General features: G+C 39.2%; 1 protein-coding gene and 1 pseudogene across 3 annotated transcripts; one reads left to right on the forward strand and one right to left on the reverse strand.

Moving 5' to 3' along the window:
- Nucleotides 1–829: 829 nt before the first annotated feature.
- On the reverse strand, nt 830–3,014 carry LOC140852793 (uncharacterized; annotated as a pseudogene).
- A 17,419-nt stretch (nt 3,015–20,433) lies between these two features.
- LOC105055570 (probable protein S-acyltransferase 15) lies at nt 20,434–24,817 on the forward strand. Of its 3 annotated transcripts, none has more exons than XR_002165785.2 (7): nt 20,434–20,883; nt 22,729–22,824; nt 22,929–23,030; nt 23,181–23,249; nt 23,984–24,082; nt 24,164–24,270; nt 24,384–24,817. XR_002165785.2 is itself a non-coding variant. In XM_010937416.4 (7 exons), exons 1-7 carry the CDS (start codon nt 20,626–20,628, stop codon nt 24,471–24,473), a joined length of 810 nt encoding a protein of 269 aa, XP_010935718.1. In that variant the 5' UTR covers nt 20,440–20,625; the 3' UTR covers nt 24,474–24,817. The 3 variants fall into 3 exon arrangements, 2 of the variants coding, with proteins under 2 accessions (XP_010935718.1, XP_010935719.1); XM_010937416.4 differs by having other exon boundaries at nt 20,440–20,883; nt 24,175–24,270; XM_010937417.4 differs by having other exon boundaries at nt 20,445–20,883; nt 22,732–22,824; nt 24,175–24,270.
- The last annotated feature ends 216 nt before the right edge of the window (nt 24,818–25,033 follow it).

Below are 25,033 nucleotides of genomic sequence, written 5' to 3' on the forward strand. Positions count from 1 at the left end.
TCCTTCAAAGTACAAACTGTCATGCCGTTGAAAGATTCAAGGCCTGACTTCATGCCAGAGTGATGAAGAAACAAATTTGAAGAGATGTAAACATATATCGAAACATGGCCCTTTCAAATCTAATCCAATGTTTAGTAAAATAAATAGCAGCCTGGCATGAACAGTGGTAAAAAAAAAAAACCTTCTAATTGGTTATCCTTTTAAGGTCTCTTTTATGGCTGTGAAAGTCTGTAGGAAATGTCCTAACAGCTAACATTGGTGCTATGTGATCCCCAAATTTTCCCCCTTCTCCTCTCCTCCCCATCGCCTCCCAACCCAAACAAAAGAAAAAGCATTAAATCCACTAGATATAAGTTATGTCTATCAAACATGCTTTCAAATCATCACGCACAATAAGTAGGGAGACATTCTAGGAAGAGCTCATCACATAAACATGTCAGCAACACCAGGGCGATATTATGAACCTATAAAGACCAACAAGTTGAGAATTTAAAGTGTGCAGTAGAAAGAAAATCAAAGATAACAAGGGAGTGGACTTGCAGGCAGGTAAGATTTCTTTTAATGACTGACAAGTAAAACGCTTCAGTGACAGCAAATGTCAATTTGCATCAAAAGGACCGGATCTTAAAGCTACTTGCAGTGCCTTAAATGTGGATATCACTTTGCAGAACCAAGTGTAATTTTATGAAGTGCTAAAATTATCTCTGAGATTCTTCAGTTCACGCATTGGCAATGGAAAAAAGGTTGGTACCTGTCAACATATATGAAGACCAAACTACATGCATGCAGTCTGGTGCCATTTCAGAGAAAGAGAGAGAGAGAGAGAGGATACACTTAGAACAGTTATTTGTATACGTGCGTGCTCAAGTAACAATGCTCATGCAACTGCTGTTTCTAAATACATGGTATGGTACCTTAAGGTGAGGCCGATCGATTTGTCCACAAAATATGCTGAAGGGGCGAAGTATATATACATAGAGTATATACTCTTTCAATGGATATAGTCTAGTAATGGTACATAGGGAGAGAGAAGGGTGGAATTCACTTTCCAGACACTTCTCTGCAAGATGTCCTGAGGCCACGGTCGACCTTACATACGATTACTAGCAAAATGTACCTCGTGCTAGGTCCACTTGCATGAGTCGTGGGTGAGTGTTAATGGCTAAACCGCCCTTGCTGTCGACACTTAATTGGTTCCTTCCATCCAAGGGCATTTCCATCTCTCGTAGTCCTTTCTTCCATTGATAAGTTCTCTCAGAATGCTAAAATTTACGAAATTTGTCAAAAAGAAAAGAACTTACCCAGACGTTATCTGACTCTATTTCAGACAAAAAAAACACAGTAGATAAATAGTACATCTAAAAAAGAGTTACCAGAAACAATTGATATATACTCGAAACCTATCTGTGATTATCCACACACAAACAATAGTAGAAGCATCATTAATTTGTGTCACATTCTATTGCATTCTTTAACTTAAACCAATGGATTCCAAACTTGCAGATAGTTTATATTGGTACACATATTACAGATAGAAGTACTTTGTTGTTGTTTGATCACACTAAGTTCTTGAAAGCCTTTTCAACTTTTCCATGGCTAGCTTGTGTTTCAGATTATGTTATCTCTCATTTCAGGTAATAAAAATCTGCATGCGACATAATCTTACAGCAATCTTTTCCTTAGATATGCCTTTCTCGAGAAAAATCTTTTCTTTAGCTATGAATTGCTACAAAAAAAGTTTCTGAAGGGATCTCAAAACAATTCATCCAAGAAAAGCCATAATATCTTTTACTAGTCACTACATTCATTGATAGACTCAAAAGCCCATGGATGAACAAACTTACTCTTTTGATGCAAAAGATGGGAGCACTCTTTTTTAAGAAAATACAGTGGGTAGCATATAAACTCCTAACTACTGGAGGCTCAACAATTGAAGAATGCATGCTCAGAAGTATGATTATCAACGATTTATCTTGTGAAATCTTCATCGAAAGAAATTAGTGTCTTTGATCCGCAAAGCAAGCAAGAAAGTGGAGTATTTTTGATCTACGATTAAAACAAGCAAAGCAAGAAAGGGCATAAAATCTTGATTAGCCACTAAAATTCAAACATTCACCACAGATTGAGGGAGGGAGGGAGAGGGGAAGTTGGGGTGCGCGCGCGCGCACACACAGAGAAATAAGGAGGAGGAGGAAAGAAAAAAAAAAGGCTACAAGAAATGTGATGTAGGTTCTCATTCTCTTAATAAGGAAAAAAAGGCCCCAGTCGCTTACCCCTCCTCTTTTTATCCAAAAGAAATGCATGGTGGGAAAAAGTAGAGGAACCTATTGCTCCTTTTATTGTCTTTGTTCTTTTTTTGAAAAAATTCTCCTTTTATTGTCTTCCTTTGATTCATTGGGATCTTGTACGTACCAAAGCCAAAGCGCCCAATAATCCATTAATATTTAATCAATTCAATCGTCGTGAAAGAGGATCATTATGCATCAAAAAGAACTAAAATTTCCTTGGCGCTGAATGCTATTATTATTAGCTAGCATTGCACACTACCAACAAAAAAAAAGAAGTGTTGCATAAGCGGTGTGTCATCTTGTTTCTTTTCATATATTTCGAAAATTCAAGCTTTCAGAAAAGTTGAAACTTCCCTGTGGTGATATGGAGCATTATTACCTTCAATGGAAGCTTACGGGAGCCTGGCCTTGCTGGAATCACAATCCCTTGATGATACCCTTTGATCTCCCAGCAACTAATATCCAAAAGGGCACAGAACAAGAACAAACAGCAAGCCATTGACCTCAAGAATGAAAACCTTTCAACCAAACAAACACACACAAATTGAAACATCAGCATGAGATTATATATAGGCAAGGCACATAACTTCGATCCAGGTTAATTCACTTGCGAATCAAAATGATAAAATCATTGTTGAGCAAGTCCTTTGAATATCTACCACAAAAACAAAAAGTATATGACAAGTATGAGCTCATGGGATCAACAATCTACTTTGCTTACAGCATGAGCATGCCAAGCTTCAAATACTCATAATTACTATTCGGTGAATAAGGCTATTCTCAAACATATTTGAAGGATAGAGGAGAAAAACCATAAGGAACGACTCTCAAAAAATATATAAGAAGACGAGTATAGAGAAATCTAACCTCCCTTAAGAGAGAAAGAGAGAGAGAGAGAGATCTAACCTCAATGGATTAGTATTCCATGAATAAGGTTATTCTCAAACATTAACAAGTATATAAGAAGATGGATATAGAGAAATCTAACCTCAATGGAGTGGATAAAAAATGGCAGCGTAGGGGCAGCATATTCCAGTATAGTCGCTTATTGCTGATGCAGCATCATCAAGATTCTCATTTGGGATCGTGTCGCGAACTTGCAATCGCCCAGGGCTATGTGAATCTTGATGATGCTACACCCGCAAACACCGACTGTTCCGATGTATCCCATGCAGTACTGGTGGATCCAAAACGACAGTAAAAAAGGAAAATTAAAATCCATGTACCACTGAAAATAAGGATCTGAAGTAAGTTGGAAGCGGGAGTCAAAAAAAAAAAAAGAAAAAAAAAAAGGCCAGACACATCTCTAGATTTGGATCCAAAAGAACAAACAACAGTAACAACGAGATCCACTCCATGCACAGTTCCCCACCCCAATGAACACAAGTCTTGGGTCATAACGAGCCAATAGGTGGGTTCCACTAGAGGAATCCAACGCCTCCCCAGTTCTATCATGAGACCGGCGACTACCCAAACCCCATTCAGACCGAAGGAATCGACAGATGAAAAGAGGTCCAAATCCTCTGATATTATTTCCTTCCCTCACCTCTTAGATGGAAGAAGGACTAAGATGACATACGCTTTGGTAACAATAAGTAGGATCACAAAGGAAGAAAACGGAAAAAGAGAAGGATAACAAAGGCATAGGAGAAGAAGGCTGCAGGATTCTGGCCGAGAACCGGCTGAAACCCTACTTCCTGCCCAAGATCTGACACGTTCCACCTAAAAAGCCGTGGTTCTCCAAGGATGGGCGGAGTAAGGAACCCGAGTGGCCGGAGAGAAAGAAAGAGACTGGTGAGGGGGACTGATGGAGAGAGGAGGGGAACCTTGAAGGGGTATATATAAATTGATCTAACGCTGTGGGTTGTGATATTTCAACCCTCATCTATGGACGGTTACACGCTTCCTGTTTCCTCATAAGCAACAACCGTATTGCTCAAAAGGAAAATTAAAACTTGTACGCAAAAAAAGAAAAAAAAATTTGTTTCTTCTTTCCCCTCAAAAAACAACTAATTCTTTTCTATAATAAATTTATTAAATCATAGAATAGAAGAATATTCAATTTTTCAACAATTAGTTTAAAATAAAAGAAAGGAAATCTTCCAACCATCCTAGTTCATGGTCAATCAAATGAATATCTTTTCATTAAAAATTATGTTATTTTGAGAAGACAAATAATATAATCCAGGTTACTGGAACTCAATATTGTGACTGTACCAATGATACTGGTTGGCGCTGTTTGCTTTGGACAAATATTAATATAAATTAATAATTTTCAAAAAAGATTCTGATGTTATGGCTGTGTCCTAGTAATTACCAATAATTGTTGCAGCGACAATTTACAGCTATATACATACATACGCACCAATATATACATTATCATCTCTAAAATTCACTGCTATAGATATGCTTAAGAACTATTGATACAGAAAATAATAATGAACATTGACGCTTGGCGGTGTGAAATAGTGACAAATCGTTGTTAGTCAACAATGGCGATCATGCTAGGAAAGCTAGGGTACAATATTGCTTCAATTGTGTAGCAAGGTTATTGAAGAAGTTTAGGTGAAGATATCAATGTGCGTGGAATTAGGTTCTGGAGCCTTTCATTTCGTATTTCTAATTGGAATGCGCCAGGAGAGTGACAATTAATGTAATTCCCGGTGCTTTGCTGTTTCTTGGTGTAGCGCTGCAGAGAGAAAAAGAAAGAGAACAAAACACTTTGACCCATTCCTATCTCCTCACAATCGTTCGCCCAAAAGAATCTCTGATATCTAATGCCAGGATGATCGTGTTACAATGGGATTCAGATTTTTTCCCCCCCTCTATCAAAATGAGACCAACCGACCATCTCAATTTTTGTTGTGATCTTGAACTTCAAAGGACTAAGGACCAACTTGTCATTTTATTAAGCTCTTTGGAAAAAGATAATGCATGATTACTTGAGACTTGGGATAGCAAAGCACCAATGACATTGCTACACAAACTAATTGTAGGAAAGACTGTCCATGTTGACTTGAAGCTGAACAAGCACAGAGTGCAGAATTGATTCTTTGACATCATATCTGACACATCTGTTATGGATTACAATTAAAAAAAAAAAAAAATCAATTCTGGCACTTCACAATGCCATGAACATTAAGTAATAGGCCTGCTTTTCCCAAAGATATACTTGTTATTGTTTGCAACTGGTCATTCATCCAGCTCTTGGTTAATTAGCAATCTTGCTCAAATGCCATGAACTGACATGCAAGCAAATATTTGTCAAACTATGCTTCAAACTTTGAACTTGTCCTTAATTTACTTGCAATCTCTTTGAAGATCTTGCCGCAATTTTTGATTTCTATAGACAGAAAAGAAATTTCCTACAGGGAAATTCAGTTGTGCATGCGGCTCTCAATTTAATGGGTGAGAAGATGTCATTGTCCTTACTTTCTGTTAACTTAGAAGCTAGATGGCCCAACTATAATGGAGGAGCTTAATGATTATCTCCTTCAAATAGGACGTTGCTTTATCAGCTGATGTGTTGGCAAACATTATGAGACTCACCATCAGCAGCCACACCAACAGGAGTCATGTAACTTTATCCATGGATATATGTGGAACCCATAACCAAAGTATATTATAATGCCACACCTAACCGATCAAATGGGTTTCAATACATGTATTGCATTAAGTTGAATCCTATCTTCAAGTAGACATACTGTTGGACTTTTCCTCAATGATATGTAACACTTCAGTGAAAATTCAAATTCTTCTCTCCTTGATAATTTGTTATCCTCGTCTAGCTCGAGTTGGATAAGCCTCCATTATTCAATTTACAGGATAGCGGTCTCTTGAAACCCACAGTCCACTCGGTGACTGCACAGCACCTGCAGGACTATATAATATGCATGGTATTGGTGATTTGTAAACTAGCCATTCCTCAGAAGTTCTAAATAAAAACAACAAGATTCATGTATGGTTATGGGTATCTCAGAAGAGCAACAAGTTTGTTGATCAAATACCAAATAGCAGATCCAGTAGTGCAGGGTGATTAGCAAATAGAATGCAAGATTTCAGTCCACATGAGAAGCCAGTATATATCTTTGAAGGAACAAAAGTACAGTCTCTATGTGCGACAAAGTCTAATTTACATGCTTGCACCTTCTCTCACAACTAAGAACCCCTAAATAAACAAACTTTATAACATGTGGCTAAGTTGCTTGGGATTAACATTACTCCTCTAAATAATGTTTAGGAGAGAATCTGTGGTACGTGAGCAATAACTTGAAAACCTAGAAAGGTAGTGATGCAGTGGTGAGGTCTAATCACGCACCTTGAATTGAGATAAAATGCAAAATATAGTACAAGGAAGTTTAATCAAAAAAGATAGTACAAGGAAAGCATTCAAGTCTCCCTTACCTCAATACTATCCATAAAAAGTAAAAAAGAGATCTAGGTTTGAATCATGAGCCTCTTCATCTGATGTAGATTTTTTAAAAAAAAAAAAAAAAAAAAAAAACTCATGACATGTTACTTATGACTTTCCACTGAGGCACAAATTTCCATGCCAAAAAATTAATTAAATAGAAAAACCACATGGTGGTCCATTGTGATAATGTTCAATCTTATAATAAACCAATCCTGGTAGCTCTTTGCATTGTTGTCTATTATGATGATGTTCGATCTTATGGTAGACCAATTTTAAAAGCTCTTTGCTTTATCATCAATCAATCTATTATAGATCCACTTAGCTTCTTCCTTGTATTTTTCTATAGAAGATTGATGTCTTTCTCTGTATATTCGTGAATCTATTGAAATAAAAGGATAGGATGATCCATTCGATCGAATTAATTAGGTCCAGTTCTCGAACTTCAAAGCTTCTAGTAGATAACCTATACATCTGTTGGGTGTGGCAACCAAGCTATTTGATCACTGGTACTATTGTCGTCATCTTGCGCTCGTTAGCAAACAAGGAGGATTTTTTTTTTATTGATCTTAATTTGTTTGTAAGGCACATGCCATGAGCATCATTGGCTTAACTATCATCTCAACCATAAGATTGGACAAATGATATGGAAGGCCTACACATGATGCATACACACAATCGACACAATCATATAATGGTCGAAAGAAACTCAATTGATTTGATGGTTAATTCACCAAATCATCATGAGACCTGTGTAAAGTTTATGCTCATTATTATGGATGTGACAAACATGAAGGATGGTTTGAGTAGGTGCAGAAAGTGAATCCATTCGATGGAGTTTAACGAGTGGGAAATAAAATTAAAGATCTCTTTTCTAGATTCTTTTGCTATGCAGAAGCATGGTTAGGTAAGGGAACTTTTGGAAGCACAGCCCTGAGCAATATTTGTTCATAGACTTAGAAGGCTTGGTTGATATAGGGCCACCATCAAAAAACACATATCTTGGCTGCCTTGACCTGGTGGATATTAGAAGTCCAAATTTATGTTTTCAACTTTGGCTGTGCTGGCACATTTTTTGGGAAAAGAAAGGTGGATGTGTGCATAATTAAACTGATTTCTATGTAGATGATTCTTTCTCGCAGAATACTCAATTGCTCATCTGCTCCCATGCTTGCTGGCTGAATAAAAATATTGATGCAATTTTGAATATCACCAATATTTAATCCATATTTAGTCCATATATATAAGTTGATAATTTAATCTCTTCTTAGTTTTTGTTCATAACGAAATAGACGTAGAAAGAGTACAGTGGGGGTTATATGTTCCACGTGAAAGAAGAATTTATCTTCTTTTTGTGTGAATCCACTATTGGCTCGTACAATCATTGCTTTGAAATTGATGTCGGTGAAAAAATTTGAAATGCATGGAGATCTATATAGAGCACCATCCAATGATCACCGTCACAAAAAAATATCGATTATTTTTTCATGCAAAAGATACAGTGAGAACCTCTAACATCAGTATGAATTTTGGCATATAAATGCCTTCCAGGCTTATCGATGGATTGCCTAGAACAACATTCACCATTCATTCTTCTTCGGTTATGATTGGTGCTCTATTAGATCATTAGATAAGTGTACGATCCAATACCAATCACTAAACATATAAAGAACTACCAAAGCCACTAATTCAAGATTTTAGGTGCCATCTCCCAGTGCCATATATATATACCAACAGCGCCGGATGCTGGTACTGAGACAGGATGGTACAGGTGGTAAGCAGCGCAGTGTGGCATGTCGCCACCCACTTAACGGATTGTTTGGGTTCACCAAGCTACGCGTGATTCTTTTCTTCTGGTGGGGCGCTGGGTGGCCTCGTCATTATTTTGATCAGGGCCATATCGCAATCCTTTTTTTATCATCTACAAGACCGTGCCGTTATCATGGGCAACAACCTAGTACCATTAATTACTTCTGATGCACTGGCGTCCATAATGGCACTGTTCTCGATGTCTAGGTTGCCTTTGCTTTTTAAGGGGAAAAATTCCTCTCTCTTTTTGATAAACAAAAAAAGAAGAAAAGAGAAACATCCTTTGGAGATCCATGGTGCCCATCCGGCTCATGTTTGCCTTTTAACAATTATCAAAAAAAAAAAAAAAAAAAATCCTTTGGAGACCAATGGTGCCCATCCGACTCATTTTTTTTTTTTTTCAATTATTTGATTATCGGTGTGACGCAACCTTAGTCTGATAGAATTGGAATAGCTTTAATTATTGATCGGAGATTGGGTATTTATATACGATTGTATGTACGGATCCTACTGGTTGTCTCCGCCCCTTGTTTCGTGAATCCACCTGGAAAACCATTAGCCATCTCTCTCTCTCTCTTTCTGGATTTTTTTATTTCCAAATACTTTTTTAAGTTTTTAAAGAATAACACGAGTCAGTAGTTCACACTGTCGTTTTCCTCTCCTCAATTAAAAAAAAAAAAAAGGATTTTTGTAAGAATAATAACAATCAGTAACTATATACACACACACACACACATTGTTCTCAGTATAATATTGTTATATTATATTCATAAAAGCTTGTAGGTTCTCACTATTTCTCCCCTTTGTGATGGTCCAGGCCAACTCACAAACAACTTAGAAAAACTTAAATATAACACTGCTTTATAAAGAATTCTTGATTCTTCTGATGTAATCTATGGTATCGGAACTGTGATAATACTAAAATGCTGAGCTCCAAAATAGTCGTTGATCTAGTAATCTATTTGGTCCTCGCTCGCATTGTATGTGGAGGGGGCATGCATGTGCACACACATCCATGCACATGGAAGTGCGCCTGCCATGATGCACATTCTTAATTTTTGATACTAAAGGTCACCTGCACATGTCTTATCTTCTACTAGCATGTGATTATGTGCTAAAATTATGCTTAGTAGGGTTTGCTAGAATTATAGATTGTTTGTTTGGATCTCAAAGTACCCACATAGATTATTTTAGAGACCAGTGAAGTCCGTTTCTGTGTGCTTGCTTCCATGAAGCAAGTGTTGGAGATGAATTTAAAGTGATGTCCAATGTTACTAACCACTAAGATCTGTGCAACTTTAAGCAGTTTATTGTGTTCGCCTGATTATTAATTTAACAGAACAATAGAATAGCCAGTTAGTTATTGTTAATTCATTTTAGAAATTAATTGCCTTCAAAGTAGGAGGGTGGCTTTTCCTTCTCATTTAGCTTAAGACGGGAGCCTGCATGCGATGCAGGTTAGAGGAAGCAGGATGCTGGTATTAGTCATTTTGATTTTTTTACTTAAAAAATGATTTCATTTTTATAATACTATAATTTATGTAATTTGACTATTAAAATTTCATTCTTTGGTATTGATGTATTTTTTCTTTTTTTTTCTTCCTTTTCTTTGGGGAGGAGAGATTAAAACCAGAAAGGACGTGCATATGCTGGGGGATGGGAATACCGTGGATTTAGAGCTAAAGTAGAGATTGATTAGGGAGTTGCTAAGATATAATCACGGAGATAAAATAAAGATGAATAGAGTCCACATTTTTCTCTTCTCTAGTCATTTGATGAGAATGACTAAACAACCATAAAAGATGCTAAGAGGTAAAACTAATGCTTGGCAATGGAATTGATCATGATAGTCTGTGTTATGCAAAAATAGTACTTTCGATCATTTATTTAACTAAAGGGAGAAGAGAAGGTTGGGATATTATTTCTTAAGCATGGAATTAACCCATGTTCTTGGAAAATTACTCATTCATAGACTCTTCATATATCCTTTCCTTCTTATTCCATCTGATTTTCTTTAGGTACGGTGGTCATATAAGATGTAGATATGAGTAAGATAATAGTACTATCATTGGTCACATGAGATTCTTTTAAGAAGGATATCCATTGATACAACACAAAAGGATACACTTGCTTGAATGTCTTAATGCCATAAAAAACTTATGATAGCTTGCAAGATTATAGTGGCCAATTGTTGTTGCCTTACACAGACGAATAAAAGAGAAGTTAGATGGTTGATAACATCAATTTTAATGTTTTTGTGATTAGAAACCACTGAAAAAGGTGGATTTCTTGTCCGGATAAAACTTGGGATCACATATAATCGGCTAATTTTCTTACACATTCATCTCCTCTTTCATTTCATCTATAAAGGTTAATAAACTCATCTGATGGAATGCAACAATCCCACCTCTCATTATTTTTCCAAGGATAGAGTACCTTAGTGTCCAAATTAACTCTTCATAAATTATTGAGGATATTATAAACATGCAACTTAAGTACTTCACCTATTTTTCATTAATTGAAAAAAGATAATTCACACTTAAGAAACTTTTTTCATTTTTTTGATGTTGAAGCCATTTGAGTGATGTCATCACCTTTCTGGTTAAGTCTTAATTAGTTATCATTATGATTATTCTTAAAGACAAATTTGCACCACTCCCACTCATGTAAGGATCGATGTTAAATTATGTTAATGTGCTTGTGGTTATAAGTGCAAAATTAAAATAATTTATAGAACTCCTTTGGTACAAAATTACTTATACAACTTTTCCATAACATTTTGGTGGGTATATATTGAAAATAGATTTGGATAGACCCATCGGTGAAAAAAGTTGAGTGGATTTTATCTACAATAATTATGGAGTTAGTGACAAAATTAAAGTAGTTAACATAAGAAGTTAAAATATAATTTTTAAGTGCGACGAAGGCTTACGTACAAGAGTAATTAGGATGTTAATACGAGCTATTATTGAGAATTTCTGTTAATTGTAGTTCTTGCTAAGCAAAATTTTTCACAGGAAAACTATCTACATAAGTAACATATAATGATAAATTATAGAAACATCCCCTCAACTTTAGTCTAATTTCATTTATACCCCTTCGATTTTAAAAAATATCAAACTAATGCTACAGTTTACTTACCAATAAATGGTGTCGGTTTTCTATTTCAGTGGATAAAAATGTCTTTACTTATATAGGAGAGATCATCGATGAGAAATAGATAGAGATTGTAAGAGCCACTATGGAGGGGGAGGATAGGGTCACTGAGGTTGGCATGAAGGGAGAGAGTGGCATTAAAGGCTTTATAGATGTGATTGGAGAAGCAAGAGGAGGAGGAGAAGGGGTAGGAAAAAGGTGAGAGGGAAGGAGGGGTCATCAATAAGGGCGAGGTGGAGAGAGAGGACTAATGGACAAGCTTGGAGGAGGAGAAAGATGAGAAGTGGTGAGAAGAAAAGAAGAAAGAGAGAATGAAGGGTTGCCAGCAAGGAAGGATGAAGATGTAGAGATCCACCACGGATAAGGCTATAAATGGGTCGGGTTGACCAGTGACTGACCCATCCTGATCCATTTAGATCCGATTCAATCCATTTTAAAGGACTCATGAGGTTGGGTCAAGTTTTAAAATTAGATCCATTCAATTTTTTTGGGTCAGATCTGAGTTTACTAAATTTGTAAACTATAAAGCAAATAAAATGAGATTAGAATTCCGAATGCTCTTGTAGCATTATTATTTGTTATACAGTTTTGCTCAATTTGACTGAGATTCTAAAAAATTATATTTATGCTTAGATTATTGATCTCTATCAATTGATAGTGTATTTTGTATTTATCTTGTACATGCTATTAAGCTGAACGCCATCAAACTATTTGTTTGTTATGATTTATTTATTTAGATTACTGAACAAATATTATACCAAAAGTGAAAAGAATATTTCAGTTATCAAGAAAAAATAGATGTTGCAGAGAACTGAATATGATCTTTGAGTTGGTTTCTATATTTATTTATTTTTTTAATTATAGCTATATTTTAGTTAGTTCTTGATAGTAATATATCAAAGTCATTATAATATTTGATGGCATCTGTTTTTTTTTTTGATACAAATAGGCTATCATTCTAATATGAGTGCAGCCTAGAGAATTAGAATACAAAACATCATGCAAGGCCTGAGGGTGGTCATCACCTTCACATTAGATCCAATCTCCAGTGTGCTCAGTAACAGAAGAGGCAGTCCAATTCGCAGCACTGTTTGCCTCCTAGAATACATGTCAGACAGACAATGCAGTGGCGTGATGATGGGACCTCCAGATATCATGAAGCAGTGGATATGTTTTCAGATGCTTTGTCTCATTCCGAATCCAGTCGATGACCGTGCCGAGTCACTCTCAATGAAGATCCTCTAAGCTTACAGCTTACGTCTCGCGCAGATGATGCCCGTCCAAGCGACGTGGAGCTCCACCCCTAAAATAGATGAGTTAAAGATATGAGATCCTCTAGTAGCCAAAAGTCTGATATCCAGATCCTGAATAACATAGCCCACACCATCTCTTCCATCCCTGACGCTACCATCAAAGTTGACCTTGACAAACCCTAAGGGTGAGGGTTCTCAGGAAATGAAAACAGTCTTTCGAGCTACTGCAGGCGCAGCAAGGGAGTCCCAGAAATCTCTGGTGTCAAAGAACATGATGGCAGTATCAAAGCGGCAGTACTCCTCAGCTAAGCAACGAGCTCTCTCCACCACTCACTGTGCAGGCACAATCTCGGCTTCAAAAATCAAGCCGTTCCTAGATGGCCAGATTTGATAGACGGTGTAAACCATCCTAGTACCCCAGGATGACCCTTTGATCATACTCTGACAGACCGCATCCAGAAAGGATAAAAGCCATGTGCCACTATTAGCCTCCCAGGTCTGGCCCCCCACCATCCCCTAAATCAGACATGCCCTCAGAAAATCGAGCAAGACATGCTTAGTCGACTCATCTTCCAGTCCGTAGATTAGGTAGGTGGCAAGAAACTCCATGCCTTTGTTTATAAGAAGTGTCTGAGTAGGTAGTCGATCCCAGACAATCTTTCAGAGAAAAAATTTGACCCTGGGGTGGACAGACGCACGCCAGATCCAAATAGCCTCGATCCTCCTCTCAAGAACTGGCTTGTTTATCGTAGTGAGATCCCTAGCAGGGACCTTAGGAAAGCAAGATCGGCTCTACACCCTCAAGTCATGGATTCGATAGATAAGAAGTGGAATAGCAAGAATCCTGTCTGCCAGCAAGCCTCCAAAAAGATGGATGACATCCTGAGTTCTCCAACACTTGCCATCAGCCATAATCAAGTCACAGATCCGCATATGGTCATCCACCTCCATGCCGACATAGATCGGCCATCGTGATAAAGGCAGATTGGAAATCCACACATCCCAGCTCACATCAACTGAAGTTTCATCATTAATCTGCCATTTAACCTGAGCCATCACCTTAGGCGCATGGATATAGATCTCCTTCCAGATAAAGAAGCAGCCACAACCACTCCGAATCTCAAACCCGGGGCTCCAAACCCCATACCAAGCCCTCATCACCCTATGCTACAAGCAATCAGGCTGGGTGAGGAATCTCACAGCATATCTGACAATCACAATCTCCCTCCTAATCAACAGGGACTGAATCTCAAGACTCCCATCATGAAAGACTGACAGACCACCTCCCAAGAGAGCAGATGGAGCCCCTGACTGTCCTACCTTGAACCCCATAAAAAATTTCAAAACTACTACTCTAGGCCGTGGAGACAAGCATAAGGCATAACAGTGTTTACTAGAAGGTAGATCAGGATGGAGCTCAGGATTGATCACACAAGGATAGTCCTCTCCATCATGGAGAGGGTGTTGGCTTTCCAGCCCTCGAGATGATCACAAACCCGCTGCTCCATACGTCCATGGGCCTACAATCAGCCCTCCAAAATCTTCATCCCGTGATGGGGACCCCCAGATAAGTTAGGATCCCAGCCTGCTCAGAAATCTCTAGTCTATCCCTGATCTTCTGCTTCACTTGGACCTTCATCTTGGGGCTGAAGGTGATGGTAGACTTTTACAAATTCACTTGCTGACCAGATGTCCAGCAGTAGATCTCCACGATAGTCATGAAGTATCCCGTATTTTGGATTGAAGTCCGACCAATGAGCAAATAATCATCTGCAAAGAAAAGGTGCAAGACCGACTAAATCCCTGGGGTAGGCCAGTAGGGTTCCAGCTCTGCCCCCTGAACCATCGCTTGAAGAGCACGAGACAAAGAATCAACGCATAAAATAAATAGATAAGGGGAAAGAAGGCATCTTTGACGAAGGCCGTCCGTCGAGTGAAAAAAATTTGTCGGGATGCTATTGATCAGAATGGCAAAGCTCGAAGCCTCCACACAATCCATGATCCAGTCCACCCATTTATCTTGGAAGTCAAACTTATGGAGCGTCCGGCATAGGAACCCTAGTCGTCTTCGCTCCGTCATGCATTCGTCCACCACTGTTAGCTCACCGGCCAAGCTTAGAATGCTTCAAATCATCGCATCCTCCCAGAGCTCCATCGGGAGACGTAGTAGTCGGACCCAAACCAAGGTGGAGTAGATTGCACCTCGATTGGGTAGAATCGCAGCCACCATGGCTCCACCACCAGTGCCTGGCCAGCGACCACCCAAGGCCGGCCAAGCACCGCATCCCTCTCCCCGACCTCCGTGAATCGAAACATTAGGTACCCCTCCTCCAGAAAGTAGCCCGTCACCTCCCCCTTAAGGTCTGCATGCAATCGGAATTCCCGGACCACTGCCTCCACTACCACTTTCCACCCTAGACTCCTTGCCACCACTGCTGTGGCAGCCCACCCCTTCGTGTCCACCCTAACCTCCTTCGGGAGCTCCGCCACTTTCGAAAAGCACCAAACGAGCTCCTCCACCTCCTCTAGCATCGATTCTGGTGAGACCCAAATGGTGCATATTGAAGAAAATACTTCAAAATTCAATTCATAATAAGCTAAGAACAAGATCCAAGATGACGAACAGAATCCAACGAGCTTAAGAATAGCCCAAATGAAGTTCGAATGGAGGAAATACGTGCAAGAAAAGCTCGAAAGTAGTTGGTATGATCCACAGGCCATCGGAGGGGCCCACAGGTTGGTGTGGGCCAGCAGCAGAGCGAGAGCATGTGAGTGCACACGGGCAGGCCCAACAGATGTGCGGGCACAGCCCAGTGCCCTTCACACGGTCCATGCATGAGGCGTGGACCGACGTTCATTTCCAGGGGTGTTTCGCGCAGTCCACATGGATCGAAGTGGTTTCTTGGGATGTTTCTCGTGGTCCATAAAAAATTTTGTATTTCGACAACATGATCCGATGGTTTTGGATGATTCTCGATCTTGATCTAACAGCTGAGGAAGCTGGTGATGATCTGGAAAGCTTGATCGGGTGCAATCAAGCGGCTGAAAAGGCTTGCGGCATGGATCGGATGGTTCAGACGCTTCTGGAGTCCGATCTAGAGTCTAATTTTGATACAGTCTAGGTTTTGGGGCTATAAACAGCCCTATAGATGAAACAGAGAGTGGAACTAAGGTAGCGACAATCAATAGAGAATCCTGTTCGACAATAGCAGCATGAGGAGCACCGGCAGAGAGCAGAGGTACAGGGATACCTTGGGCAGACTGTTAGATAATAGTCGGTTCAGGAGTTCAAGGGGTCTCCCAGAGAGAGCTTTTGTGAGAGAGTGCTTCTTATTGAGAGAGAGATTGGTATACGTGAGTTAAGGGTATGATCTCCTCTTATATATTTTTTTTTCTCATAGTGAAGCTTGCATGCCCCGTAAAGACAAGCTTTTTGACTGATCTACGTATTTGATTATATTCTTATTTTATTTTTTCTTTCTTCCTGCTGCAACGAGTGGTACCGAATCCTGCACAATAAGTGATATTAGAGCTAGATAGTACCAGAGCATAGGTTGCGACAGTGGTAATCAAGATTGAAGATAGAAAAGATAGGTTCAATTAAGGTGGAGTTCAACAGATTCGATGGAAAGAGCAATTTCTTCTTGTGGTAAGTGAGGATGAAGGACGTGTTCATCCAGTAAGGATTGATTGATGCTCTCTTGTGCGAGAAGAGGCCGACTATTATGAAGGTGCAAGATTGGAGGCAGTTCTAGATGCAGGTGGTGAGTACGATCCGCTTGTACTTAACGGATGATGTGGTGATCCATGTACTTGGCGAGACTTCTCCGATAGTGATGTGATCGAAGCTCGAGGAGTTGTACATGAAAAAATTTTTCACTAACACTCTCTTCCTCTGTAGGTAGTTCTACCAACTGCATATGACTAAGGGATAGAGCGTGCAGGAGCAGATCAGGGCAAGAAAGATCCTTAGCCACTTTCAAAAGATCCTTACTGACCTCCTCATTATTGGTAAGAAAGTTGAGGAGAAGATCAGAGCGTTGATCTTGCTAGCATCATTTTTTTCTTCGTATGAGTTCTTAGTGCCTGCTCGTCTAGTGGAGAAGAGTACCATCAAGATGGACGAGGTCTCCGTGATGATTCTTCAGAATGAGGTTCTTAGGAGGGAGAACCCAGCTTCAAGCTCAGGCGGCGGCAGCTCAACTTTGACAGTTTTTGGAGGAGCAGGTGACAGCATACGAAGCGGCAGGAGATCATGAGATGGGTGGTCTAAGTCCAGGATGAGGGACTTGAGCAAGATCAGATGTTACTAGTGCGACGAGTTGGGACATCTAGTCAGAAATTATCCACAACAAAAAGATCAGACGAGGACTACTATAGCGACGATCAGTAGTGAGTCAGAGGATGATGTCTTGGTGATATCTGATATGGTATCTACTTCTTTCCAACAGTAAATTTTAGATTCTGCATGCACCTATCATGTATGTTGCAAATAAGAGCTATTTGACTTTCTGGAGAGTAGTGAGAGCATTGTTCACTTGCCAGATGGATCAAGCTGTGCGATCAAGGACATCAAAACAGTCAGTTAGAAGACATATGATGGTGCAGTGAGGAGATTGAAGAAGATCCGATATATATCTGATTTCAGATGGAATCTTATCTCACTGAATAGACTGGATTCAAACAGCTATAGGATGGTAGCTGGTGATGGAATCCTGAAGATTTTGCACAGTGATAGGATGATATTGGAGGGGAAGAAGAGAACGAGAAGACATTACTACCTGATGAAAAGCTTAGTACAAGATGGAGCTTTAGGAGCCAGAGGGAGCCTAGAATGAGGTGGAGCTCCAAGTGGAGGTGGATCGAGCACGAGATGTGAGACTCGGAAGGATGACAGACGATATCGCAAGATGAGATTTCTATTACCGCAGGAGGCTACGTCGAGCAGATCTTAGATCAAGAAGAGCACAGCATACGATGGAGATGGGATCGAGTAGTCTGGTTCGACTCTTATATTTGTCCATCCATGATCAGTGGGCGTTTATCCCAAGGCATGGCGATGAGAAGATCTAGAAGCTCTCAAAGTTAGGTGGAGATTGAATATCAAGTCGAGATGGAGATTGTTGAGAAAAATATCTCGAGATTCGTCCATAATAAGTCCAAAATAATGTCTAAGACAATGAATGGAGTCCAACAAGCCTAAAAATATTTCAAACGGAGTTCAGATGGAGGAGATATGTGCGAGAGAAGCCCAGGAGTAGTTGGTATGATCCACAGGCCGTCGGAGGGACCCATGGGCCAACGCAAGTCGATGGCGAAGTGAGATCGCGTGGGCTGGACACAGGCGCACGCGGGCTAGCCTAGCGCCTTTCACGTTGCGTGGACCGACGTCCATTTCTAGGGGCATTTCGTGTGGTCTACATGGACCAAAGTGGTTTCTAGGGACGTTTCTCGCGGTCCATGGGAAATTTTGTAGACTGATAGTGCGATCCGATGGTTCTGGGTGATTTTTGATCTTGATCTAATAGCTGAAGAAGCTGATGGTGATCTGAGAAGATTGATCGAGTGCGATTAAGCGGTTGAGGAGGCTTGCAGCATGGATCGAACAGTTCAAATGCTTCTGGAGTCCGATCTGGAGTCTGATTCTGATACAGTCTGGGTTTTGGGGCTATAAATAGCCCTATGGACGGAACAGAGAATGGAGGTAGTGAAATCAGCAGAGAACCTTGTTCAGCAGCAATAGCCTGAGGAGCGCCGGCAAAGAGTAGAGATACGGGGGTACCTCGAGAGATTGTCAGACAGCGATCGTTTCAATAGTTCAGGAGATCTCTTGGAGAGAGCTTTTGTGAGGGAATGCTTCTTATTGAGAGAGAAATTGGTGTACAAGGGTTGAGGGTGTGATCTCCTCTTGTAATTTTTTTTTTCTTATAGTAAAGCTTGCATGCCCCGTAGAGGCGAACTTTTTGGCTGATCCACGTATTTGATTATGTTCTTATTTTATTTCTTCTTTCTTCCTGCTACAATAAGTGGTATCGGATCCTATACAACAGTACATTCTTACACCACCCATTTCCACCCCGAATCTGATCGATTCCCCCCATGAGGCTCTTAGGCATTGCCTGGGCCAACTCGCTGTACCCTTCGATGCTGCCGATCGCTGCATTCCGATCGATCGCCAGCGATCACACCCAAAAGGCTCTGTACACGAATCTCAAAGCACCAATGGTCAAACACAACAATCACTGTTCGAAACTCCACTTGATGGCATCCGTTCATTTGTGAAATTTTGTGCTAAAGTTTTCTTAAATAATATTTGAGCTCTAATAGTTAAAAATTATAAATTATTTATAAATTAATAGTCAACATAAAGTAATATTTATTTTTTTTTGTCATAATTTCTCATATATTGAATTATTATATGAACTAGGCTCGATTTGGATTTGGGCCCAAACTGGATCTAAATTTTTTAGATTGGGACTAAGTTAGATATGGACCCAATCTGACCTAAATAATCCAATAGAGCTAAAATTTTTATCATGGATCCGATTTGATCTTCTATTGAGTTGAGTCTGGGTTCAGCATTAGGACCCAATCAAAAAATCGGCTCGGGTCGGGGTCACTCATGATCCAGTCCGATCCAAGCCATTTGCACTCCTAGGCTCCTAGCCACGGAGGAGGGGTCATGGGTATGCCTGGAGAAAGAGGAGAAAGAAAAGTGGGTGAAGAAAAAGGGAATGAAGGGGAAGGAGGGGTTGTCGAAGATGAATGGATGGAGGTGGAGGAGATGGCTCATGGACAGGCTTGGATGAGGAGAAGGGGGATGAAAAAGAGAAGTAGATGAGAAGAAAAGAGAAAAAAGATAGTTGAAGAAGAAGGGTGGAGATGGAGGGAGCCGTCGTCGAGAGAGACGAATTAAGAACGGGTTTGGAGGAGTGGGAAAGAAAAAAAGGGGAAGAGGGGGTCATCAGCGAGGTGGATGGAGATAAAGGGAACCATCGTAGATGGAGAGGGCTTATCAGTAGGCTAGAAAAAAAAGGAGGATAAGTAGGAGAGGAGAAAGGGGAGAAGAAATCGTCAGTGAGGAATAGATGAAGGTAGAGGAAACCAGTGTGGAAGAATAAGATTTATGAATGGACTTGAAGGAGGATGATAAAGATAAGAAAGAGATGAGAAGGAAGAGGAGGAGGAGAACGAGGAGAGAGGATGGATGTCGGTGTCAAAGATGAAGAAAGAGAGCAATTCAAGAGGAAGGAGGACGGATGAGATGGTGGTAAAGATAATTTGATCATTTTATAAATTGATGGTATCATAAGATGATAATATAATATTATTTTATTAATAAAAATATATGATATAATAATTTTAAAAAGATTAATTTGATTTTTTAAAATTAAAATAAAATAAATAAAATTTAATTAAAATTTAGAAGATGTTTTTATAATTTAATTCTGACAAGCAAGTGGTTGCGGGTAAAAGAGTTAACGAATCAAACCATCATCGATCATTGACATGCCCACATCAGTTCAATTTTATGATGTCTATCCTAAGACTTTTCACGTTATAATTTCAAGAGCTGGTCTCGTCGAATTTATAAAAGATAAAAAAATCTTTCCCACGAATCCTGGCAAAATTCCCAAATCCCCCGTTCCGATCCCTGCCCGCCTCGTCTCTCATCTCTTCTACCCAAGATCTCCGATTTCGACCGGAGATGAGGGGAAGGAAGGGCCGATTTCTGTCCGTTCCCGTTCTCGCGGTGATCTCGCTGATCGGATTCGTTTACTACACGACGGTCTTCGTCTTCATCGAGGACTGGTTGGGCCTCAGCACCTCTCTAGGGTTTCTTAATTATCTAATATATAGTTGGGTCGCGTTCATGAGCTTGCTGTCGTTCTTCGTCGCCGTCATCAAAGATCCCGGCGGCGTTCCCACTTCATTTGCTATCGACTCGGAAAATCCCCCCAAAAATGTAAGTCAGTTGCTTTTCTTTTCTTAATATCATTTTGTTTGGTGTTTTCTTTTCTTAATTAAGGTCTTGGTTGTGCTAATTGCTGAGTTGGATCATGTTATGATGATTTGTGTGGTAAAAATTGGATCTTTAGCTGTTTATCTGGATGAGTAGATTGCAAAATTTTATAAAACCTTGAACCCCTGCTGTGGATGGTACAATTTGTGGTTATAGATTCTTTACTATTACAAACGAAAATATTGTTACTTTTGTCGGTGGCATTAGTAGAAAGCTTCGTCAGGGAGCAATTGCAGGCGATACGCAGTTCTTGAATTCTTGGTTGCTGGGAAGATCTGTAACTTACCATTAAGATAGGTGCATAATTAGGCTGAATGGACTCGGTTTAAGAATTTGGTAAACGTCCTGTGGATTGCTGTCAGGTGATTTCCAGGTCGGAGGTTTGTTTTAGGTCTTCTCAAAGCTTAGAACCCTTGTTCCTGACCTTGTAGCAGAAAGTACGCAGGCCTCTTTTGCTTCAGGTTTTCAGATTTTCAACTGTTGTTCTGACTTCCCTACACTGCTGTCTGGGTGTTGATGGGCTAGTCAGTAAAAACCCAAAATAAAATAAAAAAAGGAATAGTTCTTTTTGGTTGTAGGTTAGCTAAACATTTTGTTGTGACATGTCTGGACAAAAGAATATGTCTGATAAAGCACAAGAACACGATTCAACTACAATATCCGATCTTGCAGTGTTGGTTGATCACATCAATATGCGCAACCAAGTTAAACACTTGACAGAACAATATCAAGATTCTATAAATATGTAACTTGAAAACCCAAAGAAGCCCTGTGGAGTGGAAACTGTGGTCTAGGCATTCTATTCTAATGGAATTTTGAGGAAGGGGAACTTGCATTATTATTTTTAAGAAAGATTCTAAAGCAGTATCAGATCTAAAATTAGATCTGAGTAAACCCCTGCATAATTGAAATTACTTTGAGCATACTTACCTAAATTCGGTGTTCATGACTTGTCAAACTTATAGCATTCTTTGAGCATACATACTGCCTTTCATGAATTCCTTATCTGGTATCAGGTTTCATTTCAACAGTTTTAAAACAATGCAGTCATAATTTAGTCATTTTTTCTGCTGTCGACTATCCACTCGAATAACAACTTTTCAAATATACGAATCTCTGTGGATATATTTTCATAGATGGTTTATTAACCTTTCTCTGTATCAAAACTATGTAGCCTAAGAAGTTCTTCTTATCTTAATCCTATTGCGTTCTAGGTTACATTTATACAGATCTAGTTTTCCGGATGGTAACCATGAAGCTACACCTTTCTTTGGAGTAACTGAGTGTCATTGCAGGGAGTTTTGAAAGTTCCCTTAGGTTTTCTTCAAGCAAGCTTGCAATGGGTGTATAAAGAGGAAAAGGCCTACTTGAAACTCCAGTTCCCTAGTGAATTATGGCAGTCCACCTTGCCACACTTTTTTTCTCTCATTGATATTTTCTGCTAGTGGGAGGCATTGGCAAGCCTTCACTAAGGAAGAAGAAACCTGTATGCATGACAAGCAAGATTTTTGCCAATGTTATGTTTCCAACCATATTCTTTCCAAGTTGGGTGCCTTTTGTATCTTTCAACTGCTGTATCGAAGTGAAGGCAATAGTTTGCTAAGTTAGTAAAACAAGAACTGGTTACTTCCATAGACTATCTAATCTACTAGGTTTCTGAAACCAGGTTATTTTACTTAGGCATATCTATTTGCATCAAATAGAAAAATTCATTGAGCACTACAAAGGTCCATTCAATCTAGATGTATCTAATGATATGTAAGATCCTAACTTTCAGATGGCTTCCAGCAGGGTGTAACCTCAAGATATTGTGATAAGTGCTCCACTTACAAGCCTCCTCGATCACACCATTGTCGAGTCTGCAAAAGGTGCGTGTTAAAAATGGTAGGTATCATCCATAAATATTTGATGTTTAATAGTAACGTTTGGCTTGTCTTCTTGTCTATTGAATCATCAAACAAAATGTAATTATGTGCTGTTGGTTGCAGGATCATCATTGTGTCTGGATAAGTAATTGCGTGGGCTATGGGAACTATAAGCCTTTCATCATCTTTGTCTTACATGCAGCTGTAGGATCCATCTATTCTATGGTTTGTGCATGCTTTGACCTGCCATGACTTAACTAACTTTGGGACATGAGCATGTCTTGGATACTTGAATCCTTAATGACAATATACTATCTTCAGTATTTCACTGAACTGTGACAGTAATGTATGGCATGCTACATTAAAATGTTTCAGGTGATATTTGTAAGTAGCATCCTTCAAAAGGATCATGATTTCAGCAGAACTTCTCACAAACTTTTTTGTGTAAGTATGTTTTGTTCATGGTTGTGATAATTAATTAGCTGGACAACTACCTCTGTACATTGCATTTGGTATGTTGATTAGTCTGTAATTTGCTCTCTCAATTTTCTGAATGGTCTAGATTCATCTTGATGTGCTGGATTTGTATGTAGAATACAACATGATAGAATGCCCTTTAACCATGGAATATATTTTGCATATTTGGGAAAATTATGTTGCAAACATCCAGAATTGTTCTTGGACCATATTTTTGTGTTATAGTGCATGATAGTCCAAGTTTGGAGAATGACCATTATTCTATACCTTTTAATGGACAGTTTTGCAGTGTGCATCAACTTTAGAGTACTCTGTACTTCCTTTTTTGTAGCATATTGTTGAAGATTTTATTTTTTCACAATAAAATACTTTCATTAGCTTTTATTTTATACTGTTGAATATGAAGCAAACTAGATCTGTCTCCTCCAGTTTTACACTAACGTGTTTCATTTGACTGCCCATTAATTGATACTGCCTCGTGTTATGCTATGAAAATCCAATTGTTTTACTCAAATTAGTGGTTTTAAGAAATCACAAGAAAACAAATAAGGCAAAGCAAGGGCAATTCAAAATCAAATGGGTTTTAGTTATGCATAATGAGTTTTAAATTGTGGGCTATAGTCAATCTTATCTTTTTCGTTCTTTTCATTTGAGAAATACTCAGCCGACTAGGATACTGCTAATGAGAATATACACTACAGGTTTTATGCGGTCTTGTGATGATTGGCTTAAGCTTAACTATAGGTACTCTGCTGGGTTGGCACATATATCTCCTGACACACAACATGACAACCATAGAGGTGGGTATATATTCTGGACTTGAATTTGTGTAGCCAAGCTCTCTTGTATTATTCTGGTTATGATATATGTCTGACTACCAGCTTTCTACCAGTATCGAGAGGCTGTTCGAGCAATGTGGCTAGCTAGGAAAAGTGGTCAAAAGTATCACCATCGTTTTGACCTTGGTGTATATAAAAATCTTAGCCAGGTATGACAGCTCTCTGTCTTGTCCTACCATATGTTCATGCATTTCAATTTGCATTGTAATGTTCTTTTTGTATACAATTTCTGTGGCATAATTTAATCTCCTCCTGTCGACAGATTCTAGGTCCAAATATGTTGAAATGGCTCTGCCCCATAGCATTAGGCCATCTCAAAGATGGGACGGAGTTTCCAATTTCAAATGACTGAACCCAATCTGCATCTACTTTAAAGTCTGGGAATTTCAAATTGGTGGCTAGATCCATATTTATGCACAATTCATCCTGGTCAGCCTTGTTGAAGACGTTTATCAGGCTTGCTGAATGTGTTTTTTTTTGGGGTGTGTTGAGAGAGAGAGAGAGAGAACAAAATCCAACGACAGTCTGTTTGAAGCACCCAGGGATGATCCCTCATAACTGGAACATTGTATCATAATTCCTATACAAGTTCTTATCTTTGAGCTCAAAATCACCTTTAGCCTTGAGCTCATAACATCGTATGGTGATTTGTTGATCTATAGATATGTTGATTAATAGATATCTTTTCACACTGGTTATTGGTTTGGCAGTTGATTGATAATTACATGTCTATTATTGCTATGTGATAAATTACTTTTGATTTTGATGGTGTAATCAAGGTTTCAATCACTGCCAATTTGTGCATAATGACTCCATCTGAAATTGTTATTAACCATCATAACTAAAATAACAGCCGTTAATTGCCCACTTCAGGTACATGATGCATTTTGTTGGGAATCAAAGTGATAGGTG

The sequence above is a fragment of the Elaeis guineensis genome, chromosome 12 (genome assembly GCF_000442705.2).
Source record: "Elaeis guineensis isolate ETL-2024a chromosome 12, EG11, whole genome shotgun sequence".
Classification (NCBI taxonomy): Eukaryota; Viridiplantae; Streptophyta; class Magnoliopsida; order Arecales; family Arecaceae; genus Elaeis; species Elaeis guineensis.